Source organism: Sinocyclocheilus anshuiensis, unplaced genomic scaffold (assembly GCF_001515605.1).
Source record: "Sinocyclocheilus anshuiensis isolate Anshui unplaced genomic scaffold, SAMN03320099.WGS_v1.1 scaffold907, whole genome shotgun sequence".
In the NCBI taxonomy this organism is placed as follows: Eukaryota; Metazoa; Chordata; class Actinopteri; order Cypriniformes; family Cyprinidae; genus Sinocyclocheilus; species Sinocyclocheilus anshuiensis.
Genome location: NW_015546133.1, coordinates 630,430 through 650,905, shown reverse-complemented (window position 1 = coordinate 650,905; position 20,476 = coordinate 630,430). Strand labels below are relative to the sequence as shown.

The 20,476-nt window shown below is 36.9% G+C and overlaps 1 protein-coding gene across 2 annotated transcripts in view; it reads right to left on the bottom strand.

Moving 5' to 3' along the window:
* Nucleotides 1–18,801, bottom strand: part of LOC107701112 (high affinity cationic amino acid transporter 1-like) — a 24,330-nt gene extending 5,529 nt beyond the window's left edge. The window contains exons 1-12 of one of the 2 annotated variants that reach the window (XM_016503044.1): nucleotides 18,592–18,801; nucleotides 12,240–12,395; nucleotides 10,053–10,556; nucleotides 9,419–9,577; nucleotides 9,021–9,189; nucleotides 8,078–8,211; nucleotides 5,935–6,157; nucleotides 3,812–3,948; nucleotides 2,309–2,411; nucleotides 2,014–2,219; nucleotides 1,767–1,918; nucleotides 784–892 (exon numbers count right to left, since the gene is read on the bottom strand). In XM_016503044.1, the coding sequence (XP_016358530.1) occupies nucleotides 784–892; nucleotides 1,767–1,918; nucleotides 2,014–2,219; nucleotides 2,309–2,411; nucleotides 3,812–3,948; nucleotides 5,935–6,157; nucleotides 8,078–8,211; nucleotides 9,021–9,189; nucleotides 9,419–9,577; nucleotides 10,053–10,425 (1,765 nt within the window). In that variant the 5' untranslated portion in view covers nucleotides 10,426–10,556; nucleotides 12,240–12,395; nucleotides 18,592–18,801. The remainder of the gene's footprint in view (nucleotides 1–783; nucleotides 893–1,766; nucleotides 1,919–2,013; nucleotides 2,220–2,308; nucleotides 2,412–3,811; nucleotides 3,949–5,934; nucleotides 6,158–8,077; nucleotides 8,212–9,020; nucleotides 9,190–9,418; nucleotides 9,578–10,052; nucleotides 10,557–12,239; nucleotides 12,396–18,591) is intronic. The other variant, XM_016503045.1, reaches the window with a different exon arrangement.
* Between the last annotated feature and the right edge of the window lie 1,675 nt (nucleotides 18,802–20,476).

Here is a 20,476-nt window from a genome sequence, read left to right as displayed (position 1 = left end):
GTGTATGATTTCTATTAACATTACAGAATAGAACATGATCTATATTGTCTTTCAACGTTCAATTTAAATAAATGTAATTGTACAAACTATGTAGGCTACGATTTCAATTTGTTTATTGTGAAATAACTCAAACATATGTTTTTTTCTGTGCTCTGATAAGCATTGTTCAGGGCTGCTGTTCCCAAAAGCTTTAATGCTTTCTTATGATACTTTTTGGAAACGCAGCCCTGTTTGAATGCACTGTCAGAAGTGAGTGAATGCGCTCTGTGATGGATTGGTTCTGTCTTGCAACATTTGCGTGTGTTCAGATGAGCAGGAAAATAGTTCTATCCTACACAATTACTCACTAACAAAGGTTATTCGTCCAATTCAATGCATTTGTACGCATTATTATTATTATTTTAAATAAACAAAATCACTGGTAAATAAAACACACCTTAGTATCGATATTTTTAGTTTGAGTATCGATACTTTCGATACTCGTGTCAGTATCGATATATCGATACTTAGGATTGATACGCCCATCCCTATACGGAGCTATATGGGTAATGAAAGCATGCAGTTCTTCGGATTTAAAGTTTGTCAGTTTATTAAGCTCAGTGCCTTCACGCAGTTAATTAATAAACCATCGGTTTGTTATATCGGCCTTTTCCCTTATATAGCCGATATGCCGATGGTTGTAAATTGAGGAAAAATCGGCCGATAAATATCGGCGGACGATACATCAGTGCATCCCTAGTTTTTTGTCATGCATACAGGCTCATGCAGGAACATGTGCTTTACCTATAGACATCCAGATGGCAAATCGTACCCAGGTACCCCTGTCCAGCTGCATCATCAGGTACACATTGACAAACATGCTGACCACTGGGATGAATGGAAGTAAAGGAACCTGTTGGAAGACATGTAAAAAAATATTTGTTATTAAAAATGACTGGAATGTGTAATTATATGTAATGGTCATGGTAATGGTGTAATGGTCAGTGAGTGTCTACAATAAAGAAATGGAAAAAAAAATCTAAAAATCTATTCATCTTGTATTAATCTTGGCTTCATTGTTACTTTAATCCTATTTCTATGCTATTATAGTTTTTATTAATATTTTGAATTGTCTTTTTATATTTTCAGTTTTAATTTTAACAAGTAATTTTCTGCGCTTTTATCATTTTTATTAGCTTTTTTCATATTTCTATTTAGCTTTAATTTATTTTTGTTTTAGTTTTAGTAATTGTAGTACTTCAACAAACATATTTAATTAGAATTAATTTTCGTTTTTAATCGAACATTTACATTTTTTTTTACAATTTATTTATTAAAGTGAAAAAAGTTTTTAAATATTCATAAACCGTAAAGTTAAACTATTTAAAAGTTAAAACACCAGGTTAAAATATATAATGAAAAACAATATATTCACAAATAATATATTCTTCATTGTAATATCAGGACAGTTGAATTCCCCTGCCATTTAAAAAAAAAAAGTAATATTTTAAAAAAGGACCGTTCAAGTAATTGTGTGTATGAATCACATTTAAAAAAAATAAATTAATAGATCTGGAAACAAAACAAAACAAAAAAATCATCTTGTCAGTGAACCACATAACAGAAAACAGTATTTGGCTTCTTGCATTTAATAATTAATAATCAACATTAGATTAAATGAAACTAAATCTATAAATAGAAAATCTACCTCTAAAAGTACTGATTTTATTGGGTTTGACCACATCCTGGTGCTCTGTTAGATGTGCTTTTGCATTATGAGGTCTAACCTTAAAAGAGAGCTTGGTTTTACTCTCAGGTTGTCTCCCGATGATAAATGTGACAATGACACACACGCTGAACAGAACACTGAGAATGACAATATTCCACACTGCACTTCCACCCAGGACGGCCATCAGACTAAAGCTGAAGATCAGCAGACCTGGAAAAGATGCAGTTTAGAAACCTCCAGAAAACAGGTGAATAAAGTACTAAAGCACCTTAAAAACAGGATCTGTCTTAATGTGGATTTCATACCAAGCAGACTCGTACAGACGTTAACAGTGAAGCCTGAAAGGTTGGAGGGTTCAGTGATGTCGGGGAAGAGCAGTGTTTTGAAGCTGAAACGCTCTTCTATGCCGGGAAGAATCCCCATGCTAGGCGTACTTATGGTCTCGCTCATTTCCATCTCGTCCTGTGTGTTTGCTATGTGATATGTTTGAGAAAACTGCTCGGGCTGATACCTGTAGATCACAATATTATTTTACAATTAACAGCCAAACTGTAACGACACAAATATTTAAATGCATTAATTTCACATGCATCTGCCAACCTGAGTACTAGAACACAGGCAGCGACCAGCGTGTAGGCCAAAAGAGTTCCTATAGACATCAGATCAACCAGGTCCTTCAGGTCAAACAGGAAAGCCATAATAGCTGCACAGGAATGGAAAGGATCGATTTATGGTCATCTGTTTTGATGATAGGATGATATTTACAATAAGCAGTTTAATAAGGATTCAAAGCTATATGTTCTATGTAGAGGTAGGTAAAGGTTCTAGGTAAAGAAAATATAACAAATACATAAACATTATTCCCTCAAAATACTCCTACTCCTATGTCTTGTTTGTCAGTGAACAGTGAACAATTAAATAAATAAAAAACAAATATTTTTATAATCAAAAGAGTCATTATTCATGGATTATCAGCTGTTACGAAACATGCATCAACATGTTTGAAAGCCCATTTGTAATATTAAATAGATGTGAACATTTGTAAAATAAAATAAAAAACTGACCACAAATAGGATATAAAATAATACCACCTTTTTTAACCTTCAAAATATGTTTCATGAATTCCTACAAAAAAAAAAAAAACTCAGTATCATTTTCATACTTCCTTTTCATAGAATAGGAAAATAGGAGAGAAAAAAACACCAACAACACTACTCTGAGACTGCATAAAGGGGATAACCTGTATTAACCTTTATATAAAATAACCTGTATTTATTTCCCATGGATTTATTAAACATGGTAGTTTTTGCAAATGTTTTTTTTATAATAATAATAATAATAATGATATCTGAAGTATTCTGTCTCTGTCACCAAAGATCATTTTAATAATATCTGAGAAATTGGGGAAGTGAAAACAGGTAATTTGAACCGCCTTTATGCATGTAGGTTTTTGATTCATGGGTTAAAATAAAAAAAGGCACAAATGGCATGTTCTCTAGAGACAACTTCAAGATATTATATAAAAATATGCAATATAAAATAAAATAAAATAAAAATTGTATTAATTATAAAGAAATAATTTTTAGTAAAATAATTTCTAGTTTAGTTTAGCCTTCCTTTCTGAAGGCTAAGTGATTTCTTAAAAAACAAAAAAAAAATCTAAGTAATAATAAAAAAGTGTCCTGTATTCGTACCCTATTCAAGGAAAGTGCTAAAAGCATAAGCAATTAAACTCTTTCAATGCACGAAACAGAAATACACAAAACTATTCACAAAGTCAACAGACTCTTTAGTATGGTAAAACTGACATCATGGTATCACATGTCATGTTTGCACAATAAAACAAATAATTCCAACACAGCAAAGTCTGTCTTACAAGTTTCTATTCCATGTAACTACTGGAATCATTTTGAAAAGAAAGAAAAGAAAACAAAAACAAAAAAACCTTTAGTACTACCAATTACATGTAACTGCTGTGTGTTTTATAAACAGTGAGTTTCCAGCGTCCTCCCTATAGATATGCACAGGCTGATGTTTCTAACAGCAACAAAAGCAGCCCACAGGAGCTCAACCCTCCAATCCCACAATGCCCTCTGCTCTTACCAGCAATGACCCCGGAGGCCAGAGTGGACACGACGGGCGTCTTCTTCTCGCTCACCCGTGCCAGAAACGAGAAGAGCAGACCGTCCCGGGCCATGGCAAACATTATACGTGGGAGGGGGAACAAGGACCCCAAGAGACTGATCATGGGATGATCAAAAAAAGGAAGAGAGCAGAAAAGAAACACATAAGCCAACTGGGCAGCTGCCAGAGGTGGTGTCAAAGGCAGAAAGGGGATACATCCAGTTTATTTACGAAGAAAACAGTTAAATGAATCCCGTCATAGCTGTCGGGGACAGGCTGTGCCATCCGGCCCATTCCAGATATAGGTTCAGTGCGGTGAAAACGCTGTTTTTCCATGCAACATGCTCCAGGTGGACGGCTGCGCAATACTGCGAACGTAACGCGACGTCAGTAGATTAGTAGCTTTAAAATTCGCTCACCTGCGACAAAGCCTGCTGTTATAGTGGCGTGTATGGGTGTTTTTGTCAGGCTGCCGCGAGAGATGGAGAAAACAAACCATGCCATGCAAAACAGAGACACAGACATAGTGCATTCATACACTGCTGTGGTGTTTTTATAAGAGAGAAACATGCCACAAATAGGCCACCCCCCACCAATCAGAAGTGATATTAGACCACTCAGAAAAATCTCTTGGCATGGATTTTCAATCATTCAGAGGATGATTTTAAAGGTGAAGCATGTAATTTCTGAAGTACTAGTGGGAACAAGTGGCATTGCAAAAATAATGATAGTTTCCATATTCATTTCCCACCCCTTCCGCCTCAGATGACCGCTTAAACGAACAGAGAAATATTTTGAAAGTGCTACATAGCCACAGAATTTGCTCTTCTGGGAAATCAGCCTACAAATACTTCAAAAACACTTCTAATTTAATTGGCTGCTTTTACACAACGTCGGGTGGATTTTGATAGGCTGTTAATATTTTTATCGTTCATCGGCTGGAAAACATCATTCTAAAAGTGATTTCAACAATTGTTCCTCTGTGCCGTTAATATTATAGTTGTGATATGGCCTTCCCTATTCTCATAGAAGTAGAAAGATTAATATAAAATGTTAGAGTTATAGTTATAAACATTATATAAGTTATGTGTATAGACACACACGTTGTGTATATATATGTGGGTTTTTTTTGGTTTGTTTGTTTGTTTTGGTATCATTTATATCAGATGAATCCTCTCCTTAACAGTAAGAAAAAAATGTAATGTGGTTGGTTACACATTGTTCAAGCAATCTGTTTGTGTCTAAATCGGCGACAGTTCTCAACAATAAGCTGCAAAGTGGACCAGACTTCATGCCGATAGTCAAAAGTAGGTAGATATTTGAAGATATAAAATTACACACTTCACTTTTGAATGGATTCCAAAACAGTATTTAATACTGAAAATACTGCAATAACTGGAAACCAAAAAGAAAAAAGCCAATTAATCTACTTCAACCCTGCAGCTACTGAGGTTATCATTAGTGACTCAGAAGTTAGACGGGTTGTTAGAAGAATAATAAGTTTAGGACTTGGACAGATCATGCAGAAGCCTCCTTCACTTAATAGATTACACACAATTCATACTTCACAGTTGCAAACATTTCTGAGCAACAACATCTGGTGCGAATGCATGTAGGTCATTACTATAAAATTAATTTCTGCCTGACTTTTACAGACAGAGAAAATGTGGCATACAGCCTTACTCCCACTCATAGCCTGGACTAAGTGTTGCATAACTGAGAAACAGGATTCATAACTCAGCACACCAAATTTCCCTTCATATTTTTAGCAAGGGGTTCATATGAGCGGCCTCAGATAAATATACACACACACACTATCATGCAATCCAGTCCCAGATTGCACTCTCTCAACCTCCCTAAGGTTGTCTGAGTTCACTTAGTAAAATTTAATGATTGGGTTGGTCAACTTCCTAAAAGTTGCGCTATCAAAATGACTGAAGTCTTTTAAACTGCAACCAGGCTTGCGGGTAATTACATCCATTAATTTCGAGGAACATGGCTAATTATTCATTTTTACGCTCTACCATGCAGGGGCCATTTTACTCTAGACTGGGCTGTAGTGTGTGTTAAAACAATCCCTGACTGGATGGATCAGTGCTTACCTGGTAGACAGGGCGCAAAGGGAGCCTACCGCCACAGCGTACGTGGCTCCTTCCCAGCCGACGTATTTAAAGGCCATGGGAAGAGGGCTGTTCTTATCCAGCATGTAATATGGCATCATCATGGTGAGGGCTGCTGATACACCAAAGTATGCTACAAAACAGATAAGGAGGGAGGAGACAATGCCGATGGGAATGGCTCTCTGGGGGTTCTTCACCTCCTCACCTGTGATATGAAACAGGATATTATGTTTTTATTAAACAGAAACAGTAAAAGGTTGCAGGCTGGACTCAAACCTGCATCATCCACATAAGCAACTAAGCTCAACATGTCAGTAGCTAATTGCTGTGTCACAGCATAAATAACAGGGTCGAACCAAAGGAGCCATAAACAGACCTATGCCCGGACTATCAAATGACACGAGTTCTTAGACATTTTTTATTCCCTAGAGAACATTAATGTAACAGGATACCAGTTTATTTTCAGCTCTTTACATTATTGATATGTGGGTATTTAATTTTGTCCCATCCTATCCCATGACATGACTGATCATTATTGTGTGAAACTGAAAACCGATAGTTGGTTGTCTTTTAATTAGTGGCTCTACGAATACTATGGATGTTTCCAAGTAAAATAAAATAAAATGAAATAAAATAAAAATGGTCATTGTTAGATAGTTTAAGAAAAAGTCACATTATATAGATATAGATCTCCAATAATAAAAAAAATCATAAAATTGCAATTACAATAAATAAAATTGCCATTACAAGGAATATAGTCACAATTAATTTTTTTTCTTTATCATATTTTTATTAAAATCTGAGAAAGGTTTCTATAAAATATAGTATATGAATATGCACAAAATCCAGACATTTTTGTTTCAATTATATTTTGTATTTCACACTAAACATTGTAAAGGTTCATAAGAAATACATTTTTTTCAGTGATTTTAAAGATATTAAAATGTTCATTCAGCAAGAATGCATTAAAATGACCAAAAGTGACAGTAAAGACATTTATATTGTTACAAAAGATTTCTGTTTCAAAAATGCTGTTCTTTTGAACTGTCTACTGTATTCAGAGAATCCTGAAAAAAACAATGTATCACAGTTTCCACAAAAATATTAAGCAGTAATATTAAACTGTTTTCAACATTGATAATAATAAGAAATGTTCCTTGAGCAGCAATTCAGCATATTAGAATGATTTCTGAAGAATCATGTGACACTAAAGACTGGAGTAACGATGCTGAAAAGTCAGCTTTGCCATCAGAGGAATAAGTAACATTTAAAAAATTTAAAATATTTTTGTTTTTACTGTATTTTTGATCAAATAAATGCAGCCTTGGTGAGAACAAGACTTTTTTCCACAGTGTTACAGAACCCAAACTTTTGAACATTACTGTACATTATATTTAAATTCATTCAACTACAGCACGTTTAATCTTGCCATTAAGTCAGTTAAATGCACACTGCATGTGAAATCCGTCATTTTAAGAAGCCTTGGAGCAAGAAAATGACTCAGCTGCTGCAGTGAGTAGTGCGAGCATGTTCGCTTTTGGCAAAAGTTCCTTTGGTTTGACCTTGTGCAGAGCACTACATAAAACAGAGGAGTAGTGTTTTCATGCCAGCAGTGCCAGAGAGAGCACAGGAACATGGCTATATTACCACTCCTGACCAGCATGTGGAAGAGGAGGGGCTACTGAATGTGAACCACAGCTACAGAGAAGGAGACGAGTCCAGACAAACCCCAAAACACTCTAGCCAATCGAATACAAGGGAATGTGGGGGAGTGAGCCGCCATAAAAGAGGGGGCCAGAGGCAAACCATAAGTAGAGATCTACTGAGAATATCCATGCAATACTATTATAAACATAAAGGAAACTCTAAATAACTTTGACCAAAGTGACATGAATGCAAGCCAAATATGTAGGTAGCATAACAGCCTCACTGTTGTACCAATCTAACACTTGCATGCATTTATGCATACAAAATAGGCTTCTTGCACAATTTACACTCACTAACCTCATGTTTGTAAACATGCATCATATATTTGAGCTTTTCAACAGAATTTTAGGAGAAAACTGGTGCCTTCTAAAGATTAGATGTGATTTAGAGCACTGGATTTCAGAAAGCCTTTAGTTACCTGTAGTTGCGATGCAGTCGAACCCAACGAAGGCGTAAAAGCAGGTAGCTGCCCCTGATAAGACCCCTGTGAAGCCGAAAGGCATGAACCCACCTTTACCCAGCATCTCTCTTGATGGCAGAGGCTGTGTAGCACTGCTCAGAGAGAGGAATGTAGACAAATTATAACATGCCATTTGAATTTGAAGGGGAAGTGTGTCATTTCTGCAAAACTATGGCCCCAAAAAGAACAGCAAAAATATAAAATATGGTAACATACGTAAGTCCACTGAGGTCAATCATTATTATTATTTTTCTGGCTAAATTTTGTGAGGTAACACTGAAAAAGCTGATATATAACTTGTTTTCTTGTGATAACTTTTGAAATTTGACAGTCGAGAGAGATATGATATATATATATATATATATATATATATATATATATATACACTGAATATACGCTAACATTCAGAAGTTTGGAGTCAGTAAGATTTCTTTTTAAAATAAATTAATATTTTTATTCAGCAAGGACACATTAACTTGATCAAAAGTGATAATAAAGACGTTTATAATGTTACAAAAGATTTCTATTTTAAATAAATGCTGTTCTTTTGAGCTTTCTATTCATCAAAGAATCCTGAAAAATATATGGCATGATTTATACAAAAATTTTAAGCAGCATAACTGTTTTCAACATTGATAATAATAAGAAATGTTTCTTAAGCATTAAATCAGCATATTAATATGATTTCTGAAAGATCATGTGACACTGAAGACTGGTGTAATGGCTGATGAAAATTCAGTTTGTTTTGCCAGTGAGCATAAGAGACTTGTTTTATTATTATTATTTTTTTTTTTAAAGTAAAAATCCTACTGATCCCAACTTTTGAATGGTATATAATTTTGTGGCATAATTGCAATTACATACTTGAAAATATATTCCAAAGTCGTAAAACATGACTCACTTAATGGTGGAATTGGTTCCATTGAGAATCTCTTCAGGGTCCAGGTGCCAGTTCTTCAGTGTACCTTTAACAAGTCCAGATACAACCATGAACACCAACACCAGGACATTGATGCAGGTGAACACTTTGTTGACCATGGCTGACTCCTTCACCCCGAAGGCCAGCAGGGCTATAGCAAACAAAACAGAGTTCAAAACACTACGGAACAAAGTCAACACGAACATCCGCTAAATATTTACATTCAACAGCTTTCATTATCAGAATGGAAGAGTGTGTTTCACAATCACTGTTTTGAAATGAATATTTATATACATAAATTTGTACGATACTCTGGAATTCTCAATTCTAATTGGTCAGTCATGGCTCCCTATCTAATTAGTCCTCTGGTCATGTTTTACCTGTGAGAGTAAGGATGATGAATACGGAAAACATATCTGGGTACTCCGCCAGAATGCCCGGAGCATTCATGGACATGTACTGTCGACAAAAATGCTCAATTTGTTTTCCAATCAGCTCATCAAATGTGGCACTCCAAGCTCGGGCGACACTTGATGTACCTGAGAAGGTTTTTCAGATTGAGTAACATTATATAGCAAGGAAAGAAAAACATAAGGAAATGTAAAAAACTACACTATACATCAGTTTACAGACAGTTTACAGATATATATGGTATAGGCAAATACATGTATAACCTTTAAAAGGATAGTTCACTCAAAAATGAAAATTGTCATCATTTACTCACTGTCAAGTTGTTCTAAACCTATACGAGTTTCTTTCTTCTGTTGAACACAAAAGAGGATATTTTGAAGAATGTGTGTAACTAAACAGTTGATGGTCCCCATTGACTTTCATAGTACATGTTTCCAGCTTTGGAAGTCAATGGGGTCCATCTACTGATTGGTTACCCATTTCCCCAAAATATCTTCTTTCATGTTCAACAGAAGAAAGTAAGTCATACAGGTTTGGAACAACTTGAGGGTGCGTAAATGACAGAATTTTCATCCCTTTAAGTGATACTGTGTGTCATCTCACCTATAACATACGAAAGTATAAGGTTCCAGCCAGTTATAAAGGCCCATAGTTCCCCAACAGTCACATAGCTGTACAGGTACGCTGAGCCCGTTTTCGGCACTCTCGCCCCAAACTCTGCATAACAGAGGCCCGCGAGCACTGAGGCCAGGGCTGCGATGAGGAACGACAGGACAATGGCCGGTCCTGCATTTTCCCGGGCCACGGCTCCAGCGAGGACATACACCCCAGCTCCCAAGGTGCTGCCCACACCAAGAGCCACCAGGTCAAAGGTGTTCAAGCATCGGGAGAGTCGCGAATCCCCCGAGTTGCAGTCGACAACCTTCACCCTCAGCAGCTGTTTCCCGAAACGCAGAAGCTTTTTCAAAACCATCATTGATTTGATTTGACGACAGCTTCTTTTTGTGCCTCGTTTTCTCAGAGTTTCTCCTTTCACAATGTTTCTGGTTCACCCACAAACGCAGAGGATTCACAATGTTCAGAATACTGTTCAGAAGTGTCGCTTATCTGTAGGGGGGGAAAAAACACACGAAGTAATGAACTTGAGAAAGTGGCAGTTTATACATTGTCAAATGTATGATGCCAAATGTTTAGGGATGCACTATAATATTTATCAGTGACCATATCGACATTTTCTGTCACATTTGAATGAAATTCAAAACATTTCGTGTGAACATTCTTCAAAATATATTTTTGTTCCATAAAAAGTCATATCGATTTAGAGTGAGTAAATCTTGACTTTTTATTTTTCTCAAGGAATCCTACTTCACTTAAACTTTATTTCCAGAGATGAACAAAAATGCAACAGCAATCATATAGTGGTAAATGCGGTTACCCCTTCCCAGTTTGACCAAAGCAACTGGGTATTTTCCAGATATTTCCAGATATTTTCCTCCAGATATGAGTGTTTGCACTGCTAACATTGTCCTTTTTTGCTTTTTTAAAGCTCCAGGACACAAACCAGCACATTTGTGGTGAAAATAGTAGCTGTCCAGTGATTTAAGGGCCTAAAAACATGTAGAGCACTGACCCATATTCACTTCAACTTCAAGCCAAGCACTAAAAACAAACCCAGTACATATCTGATGACACTGCAAGAGAAAAACGACGCTATATTCTGAACCGCAACCAAACCTCGTGAATGAAAAGCATATTGTGACTCCCGAAGGCCAAGTGTCAAAATGTACTGTACTGTACATACAAATGGGCGGCAGTTCTACAGTCAATAAGTTCATACAGCTGCACTCTTTTCCCAAGTGTTGAGTAACATGGAGAGAAATCCATAAAATGTGACTGGTGGCAGAGAGCTGGAGAGGCCTACTGGGGGATAATCTATCATACTCGCACAAACTGACATGTATTATGTAATCGAGAGCGGAACTTAATGGCAAAAATACATGCAACTGCACAAGAACAACTAAGATCTGTTCACAAGCTCAGGTAATTTGCAAGGTAATTTGTAAATGAATGTAAGTGAATCTCTCTATGCATGAAGCTACCATAACACTACATATGTGAAGCAGTAAATTTGATCTTTTCTCACATAGTAATAATAATAATTATTATTATTATAACTTCTTGGGAGTAACTAACTAAAAGTTGTTACACCACTACATTTTTTTCCAGCAGTATGAAAGAAACTCAGCTGCTTTCAGTCAGTCTGAACCAGTAAAATAGACCTGCCTATTCAAGCTGGGAGCTAAAACTAGCGAACCGGTTAAGGCTGATTTAAGCTATTTTTAGCAAGGTAATTGAGATTCTTCATTGTTTTTGGCTAAATATTTATTACTCTGAGAAATATAAATAAAATAAAAAAAACATTGAAAAAACACACACTAACACACATATAAACACACTCATATATATGTATATGTTCACAGAGCTTGTAGTTACCAAATATAGTTAGCTAGATTTTCTTAGAAACACGTAGCATAGCTAATCACTTTTTCTTTAAATAGTAGCTTGACTGTAATTTATCTGCTTGTAATTGTGTAACTTGTATCTTGAGAGGCTCTGGTTTCAAAAGATGTTCCTTAACACAGAGTTTGAGTCTATAAATTAATCTACTGTGAATCATGACCCAGTTTTCTTTCTTTGGAGCTCACATCTAAACAGCAAAGGGGACATAAGGAGTCACTTCCTGTCATGCTACACTTAAATAGAAAGTTCCACAGACGTGGAGGTGGCGACCTTTTCTTTCTGTCCCAGGGTCCTTCAGAGGTTGTCTTGGAAAACAGAAACGTGGAAGCAGCTTAGCAGAGTCACTCGAGCAGTACTGTACCTTTAACTGTTGTCATTTTAATCACGCAAGCGTGGCATGAGGGCCTGACTGGAACAAACCTGTTGCTGAAACAGCAAACACAAACTTTAGCCAAATTTCCCACATCTAAGCACCGGAAGTTCATTAAAATTAGATTAGCAGTGTGACTGAGTAAAGACAACCAGAGTTCAGGTTTAAAGCTGTGCCCAGGACAGGATCAGTAAAATGACTGTCCATTTTTGTTGTTGTTGTTTTCTTAAACAAATGCACAATGATTTTCTATCTGAGGTTCTCTCCAGAGATGTTTTGCCACATTTCTGCAATTAAGGATGATTGCTGCATAGTATGGGGTTCCTTTTGCCTGAACTAGAGCCTTGCATTTCGATTTTTTTACGCCCCTAGGGCTGGGCTTCGGGACAATTTTCACGTCATAGTTAAGACGCGGGTCCGGCATCGGGCTTGTTTTAGGCTTCTCCTTATTTTTATATTTTAGACATCCCTCAATTAGTGATGAAAAAAAAAAACATTTTGCAGCGCTGGTGGAAACAACACGAGACCCAACTGCCACGAAGAAAACGCATGTGAGGTCTGAGGTAAAAATGTAGTTTCCGCCCAGATAAACTTTTACAAATAATGTTTTTAATATTTTAATATGTTTATAATATTACAAATATTCTTTTTCAAACGTTTTATTTTAACTTGTTATTTAAAATGTGTTAAATGCAATGCTAAAATGACGGTAATTTGAATGATAATTTTTGTTTTCTTTTTCTGTCGTGTAATCGACTATTGTTTTCAGTGTCGACTAGTAGGAGCTGTACCGTTTAGTCGATTCCTAGTTTCTGTCCTGAGGTGAATCAGTGTAATCCGAGCACAAGCCGTTCCTGAGGGTCTGCTGTCCAGTTGGACCTCATTCAGATACCCAGCATTCCCTGAGTGAGCTGGTCTAAACTGCTCTACTGGTGTGACATCAGACATGTTGAAAGGTCTGCCTCTAGCCATGCTGTAAGAATGCTGAAAGACCACAAATGCTATGAAGGTATTTTGGAAGAGATTTATAAGTAATGGTTCAATGCGGGATTGCAATACATGGCAACAATTTCAAGATGCCTCACATAAAGACCAACAACACAACTGTAAACAATTTATGTTACATATACTTCATGACATCATGAAACTGAGGTGTTTTACTCACAAACCTTTCATAAGATCTCTAATACCGCAAATGTTTTTTAGAGCGCACATGAGAAATCTGCGATTTTCTTCTTGAACGGCATCATCCACATGACGGTCTGCAGGAAACATCTAAACTATGGGTTTTTCCATACATCTGTATGGAAAAATCACATCTAAATAAATCCTGATAGCTTCAACTGACAGCAGGGTTGGGTAAGGTTAACGGTGCCATCGATTGACATTCCAGCTCAGTCAGGACTAGCGAGGTGACCATAGACACACACACGCAATTTATCGGACTAAATTAAGTAGGTGGGCAGAGCAGGGGTGTGTTGCCTGGGCACCAATCAGTGGGCGACTTTCTGTTATGGTGTTCAACGTGCAGCGCAGCACAGTGAAATTTGGCCTTGGGATGCTTGTGCTTTTTTATTTCGCATTTAATCACATTACTTCAGTAAAGTCCCATCAGTGTGTGAACTGTATAATCTTAAACTAGATTACTGCATTATCTTAAACTAGACATGTGATCCTATGTTAGCAATAGCATCAATATGCGCTTGAGTATTGACGTCACAAACGTTTAGTGTATCATAACCACAACACAAGTCCTTCTAGAAACAGCAAGATAGGATAGGGTCAAGGGCACAGAGTCTACCCAGAAAGAAAACAGACTCATGTTTTGCTGACGTGTTTTTGCCAGCGTCTATCCAATCATATGAGCATGTTTAGAGTGGGCACAATGTACCTGGCACCATCCGACTACCCTTAGCCTATAACTTGTGACTGTGATTTTATTTTGGAATGTATGTGACAAATATTCTTCAGTTTTGGTTTTTGGCATAAATGTCTAAACTAATTTAGGAATTGCTTGCAGCCAGCCGACGGTCTGACAAAACCCCTTCTGTCTGACCTAAGAAAACGAAAACAAGTTCAGTTATGAACAAATCATGCAAAGCATGTCAAGATACCACGAGACTCTTTCACTCAAATAACTCAATATTATAAGAAAATATGCTTTTTAAATAGACGCATGTAGGCTTGCAGGACCCAGTTTCTTCATGACCAGGACGTACAACGTCTTAAGCCGTAGTTGTTTATACTGGCAACATGAAGAAGTTTGAAGATGAAGAACACTGCCATTGACCTTCCCACAAACACTGAAGAAATATGCAAAAGACCCTAATCGCAGGTTGAAAAGGACAGACACCAATGATTAAATAAAATGCAAAAATAATTGCCTTAATAATCATGCATAAAAACTGTGTATATTATGGGCCCAGATTTTGCATCAACAATTACGGTCCATATAACATTTTTGTTGTCAAAATTTCTCTTTCGTTTATTTTTCAGTCTTACACTAACGATTGGCTATTTTAACAATGACTAGATTCAACATTTACGAAATTTAAATTGTTTATGGAAGTAAAAATACATGTTTAAATTTAAGTTAAGCTGATTAGCAAATTAAATAAACTGCCAAGTCAATCAATCAAAATGTTATATAGCTAAATCATTGTGTGTAATTTGAATGAATGCACGCATTACTGATGAATAATCAAAAACTGAATACCAATACTGACTACGGTACTAAATTTGACTGCTTGGGGCCCGCTATTGTGCAACACTCAAAAACAAGCTACTAAAATGATATAAACGAAGACTGCTTGAATGTGTGCCAATGTCTGTCAGCACAAGTTGACATTAATTAGGAAATAAGGAATGTTATCTGTTCCTGGTCCCTCAGCATTAATAACAACGTCTGAACACCTTATTGCAGTTTTTTGCAATGTTTTATATACATTTATTTACATAATTGCAATTTTATTTATTGTATTTGTGGCTTCAGATTTTGCAACTGCAATATAATTTCTTGCTATTGAGACACTGCAATTGCGTCACAAGGGGGCCTCTGAGCATTTTAATCCATTTCAGAGGAATGCCTTTTACACAGAATTATCAGTCTAACAACATTGACATAAAGGTTGACAATCTAATGGTTAGTTTATAACCATTTCTTCCCACTATTTGAAAACAAGCTCTCGACGTAAACCTGATAAAGATGAACAGTGCTTGAATTTGTCCAATTGTCTGCAAAAGTTGATCTGCAAATTCAAGAACAACTGCAACTTAAAGCTGCAGTCCGTAACGTTTGGCGCTCTAGCGGTTAATAAACACTAGTAAATGTAGGCTCCCTGCTGTTCTTATATGTGATCCTTTGGAAATGAAAGCTGATGCAATACAGGCTAGTGGTGGTCTGAATCAGGTGTGTTAAAGCTGCAGTCCGTAACTTTTGGCGCTCTAGCGGTTAATAAGCAGAACTGCGTGCGTCTTGCGGAAGAACATTGTAGCCGGAGCTACTTCTCTCCGTTTATGTCTATGACGAATCACGCAGGTATCGGGGCTACTCCGCAGCGGTTCCACCAGAACCAGTCTAAAATAGTCCGAATATAAACACTTAATATAGGTGTACCGTACTGATTCAGGATAAGCCAAAAACACAGTTTGGAAAATGGATTCATGGTGTACTCACTTATTATACAAATTTTTTTTATATATATAATAGCTTTAAGTTCTCATTTCTCGCTATAGACATTGCAACTGTGACAAAACGATGCCTTACACTACAGGATTATAATCCATCCATTTGTGATCAAATTAATGCCTTTTACCCAGATTTATCAGTCTAACATCATTATTGTTTGACAATCTAATGGTTAGTTTATAACCATTTCCAATGTATTTTAATGCTTCTAATGGATCTAAAGCTATAGACGCCTGCTGACAGACACTCTAATTGGCTGATGGCGAGTTAATCACTCACATTCATTTTTAATTACACGTCTGGGATTTAACCTGCAACCTTTCAGACAGAAGTCCAGAATCTAAACCACTATAGGCCACCACTCAGGGCTTGTTTTTAGCATGTCATATGTGGGGTGTCAGGTAACATGTTGTGTGTTGGGGACATAGATAGATGCATGTGACCTAATTATGAGAAACATACAAATCAACCAGTTTACACAACACAGAAGACCTGCAGGATGAGTCCATGAGGTCACAAGTCACCTCAAGACACTTCTACGTCCTACTATAGATAGCTCATGTTTTTTTTTTATCCTGAGCCAGTAAATCTCATAAAATAAAATGAAATTCCTTTCGATTTGAAATGACAAATAAATGTAGAATTGAAGGTGTTATGAACTTCATATTGCACCATCACAAAAAAGCTTTTCGAGGAATGTAATAATATTGCAAGGGTCAACAACACTGAGTTTGGGATTCATTAAACACACCCACATGCGTAATTTTTTTTGTGTGTGCGTGTAGTATCTCTATCTATAGCATCAAAAAGCAAATAAATAACAGTGTAAACGGTCAAAGATCATCAGAGCTGTCTTGTATAAAGCCCTTGACTGTGATTTGTGTAATATGGAAACATTCTACAGTTATCTAAAAACATTTTACGAATAATTCCTCTGACCTACAAGCAGCTATCAGAGGATTTCTGAAGTCTGGAGCATTAAAAGACCTCTTTGTTGAAGAAAGCATCTGGTCTGAGGAAGAAGCATTTCATATACAGTGACTCAGATGTAAATTAAAGACCCCCTACTGGCCCCATTCAACAGAAAGCTTCTCCTAGTGGCAGCACGTTTGGATTGTTTACATATAAATACAGCACTTGGTATGGCATGTGTTAGTGAGTGTTGATGGAACAAGGTTTTCCATGTTTGCAATGAGAAAACATTGCTTATTAACACATAATATAATAAAGCATGTAATAATTTCAAATTATTTATTTTCAGCACTGTAAAATGTATACAAACACTCGGACTCTTCACCAATTGATTAAAATCTTCCATTTTTTAAAATATAAATCATATAATGACTGTCTGAAAAATATAATGACATTCTGATAATAATCTTTCAAGTTACTGCTACTCTTATGGCATGAGGTGACACCTCTCTCTTTTAGATCAGTTTACTCTTAAGAGCAGAAGAGACTCCAGCTCACTTATAAATAGAAAAAGATTTATCTGCAGTGCAGACCAATTTAATGCATTTAATTATTAAACGTGTGGCATACAACATGTGAAGTACAAAAAAAAAATATTCTAATGTAACATATTCTTTAATTTTTTTTAAGATTTTTTTCCCCACTTTTTATTTAACTTATTTTGTTTTTATTTGTCAGTGTACTTTATTTCATTATTTTATTTACATATACTAGCCGTACCTAAAATGCTTTTCTAGTTTATTTAGTTTACTTGGTATTTTTCTGTTCAGAGGATCGACTACATGATGCTACTTCGATTCTTAAAAATAAGTAAATAAAAAAAATTATAAACTGGCAAAGAACAGACGAAATGCGACAAAATAATATTGGTCAAAATAATAAAATACCATTAAACGCGCATAACGCCACATACATACTGCACGCGTTCGACGCGACGCGACTAAACCAGAACGCTCACGATCTATAATAAACGAAGCTGTAGCGTCTCACACCAAATCACAGGTTTAAGTATGGGATGATATTAGACTCTAAATGATTAATAGATGCACATAGATTCCTTTTTGCATGAGCAATTTATGATATATGAATGCAGAACAGAACATTTTTATTTGCAAACATCTCTTTATTTGTACAAATTGCTGCACAATCATTTAATCCCGAATTCCACAGACTCAAATTGAAAGACATTTGTTTGTGGTTAGTAAAATACATGTATAAAATGTATGCAGTACATGGATAATTGTGCGTGCATCTATTAATCATTTAGAGTCTAATATCATCCCATATTTAAGCAGCGGAAGTTTTTATAAACCTAAAAACATTTTAATGTCTTCTTTTCCCCTGCAGGATAGATCACATTACAAGGCGGGAGACCCCGTGCGCCCCGTCCCACGTTTTCCTGCCCTGCCTGATAACGGAGCGCTGCTGTGAATTAAACCACCATGTGCTACCCGTCCGCGCGAGTTTCAGATTGATTGATTTGCAACTATAATTATAGTAAGAGAGCATTAATTAAATACATTTTCAGAACCGATGGACGATTTAGAAAACGCCAGAGCAACTGGGTTGGCTGTACCAGATGTTGGTCTTACCTTGCAGCTGGTCTCAGAGCAGAACAGATAGGATCCAGTGATACTTGTGTTGCTGAAAAACTTCTCTCAGATTGTGTCCTCCGGCTCAGGCGTCTTTGGTTATGTGGGCTGAGTCTCCTGACAGGTGGTGTGTGTGTGTGTGTGTGTGTGGGGGTCATTTGCGATTTGTAAGGTACATGGATCAAGTTTCATCGCGGTTTTGTACATGCTCCTCCCGACTTTTGCTATTCGCTGGAAAGAAACCGGCATGCAAAGAGTAAAATTTAGGGTTAAATCTTTAAAGCAATAAAAAGAAAGTTTGCAGCTCAAATACAATTAATTTAATTTAGGAAAGGATGAAGTTGCAGCCTACACTAAAACCTTGATCCAAAAAATTCTTAAATCCAGATAAATATATTAAAAGCAAATACCACATACAAGTAAAATTTAGCTTGGTGTAGGCTATTTATTATTTGTTGGGAAAATGGCGGACACACAACAGTTCTAGGCTAAATTAGGTAAAGATTCCATAAACACTCAAGGAAGGTTTGGAAACGGTAGAATTTCATCAAAATTAGAAACTTCAGAACATCTACTCCGGCAAAATAAGGTATACATGTATTTCTGCATAAGAAAATAACCATGCTTTGGTAAATCAATTATGACAAAGTAAAACATGAGATACTAAGCCATAATTATGAGATAAAAATTCACAATTTTGAGAAGTCAGTATGTCATAAGACAACATTATGAAACGGGTTTATGTAACTGCACCTTTAGTATCTCAATGTCAACTTGTTATAATTAGGATTTACCAAAGCATACCTTTTTTATCTTATGTGGCAGAAATTGGCATCCATATGCATGTCTTTTAGAATGAACCAAGAAATCAATAGAAAAAAAACATGGTTCAAGAGGGTGGCACTAGCGGTTTGAAATCAAGACCAGACAAGTTCAGACTCTCACCTCTTAATGTGCCAAATTTCACCATAGACAATTTGCCATAGACTCCCAGCCAAAAACAATAGGAGCCTCCATACCTTCAGTGACTGTCCCTAAAACGAATGAAAAACGTCTTGGGTTACACATGTAACCATGCTTCCGTGAGAGGGAATGAGACGCTGCGTCCTCTAGCAGACACTTAGGGGACTGCCATCAGCAGGACCGGTGTCTGAAGTGCGTGTGAAACGACTACAATCCTATTGGCCCACGTAGCCCGTGATGTCACAGGTGGGCACCTGGAAGTATAAGAGGGCACCTGCAGAACACGTCACCAACTTAGTTGTCTGAAGGAGACGTGAAACAGGCAGGCCGGAGGCATGGCGAGGTGACAGCATTTTGTTCCCTCTCTGGGAATCATGGTTATATGCGTAACCAGAGACGATCCCCTTCTAGGGAACTCGTGCTGTGTCCTCTAGCAGAGACTATGCGGAATGGAACACCAACTATGCTATTGGTGAGAGAGCACCAAGGAAGTGACAGACATACACTAAACCTTTCCTCAGAAAGGGGCCAAGCCACTGATGGCCCGGGCCACTCATATAGCTTGGCAGAAATTGGGAACCCAGTTTCAGACGAAAGAGGAACATCCACACCAAGTTAAGAACACAGCTACCCTCAGATACCCATGTTATGTGAGCAACCCCTTAGCATGATAATACAAGGACCACAGATAGAGGCTACCTACTTAGAAACTCTAGCAGGGGGGATAGCAGAGTCTAAATAGGGGCTCCAGGGGACCACTACTTAAAAACCCTAGTAAGGGGAGTAGTCACCAAGCTAGAAAACAGCTATCCTCAGATAGCTATCCTCCAAAGGTCCTAAATGAGGATTGCCAAGACCACAGAGAGTGGGCTATCTACTTAAAACCCTAACGGGGAGACAGCACAGTCTAGGCAAGGGGCTC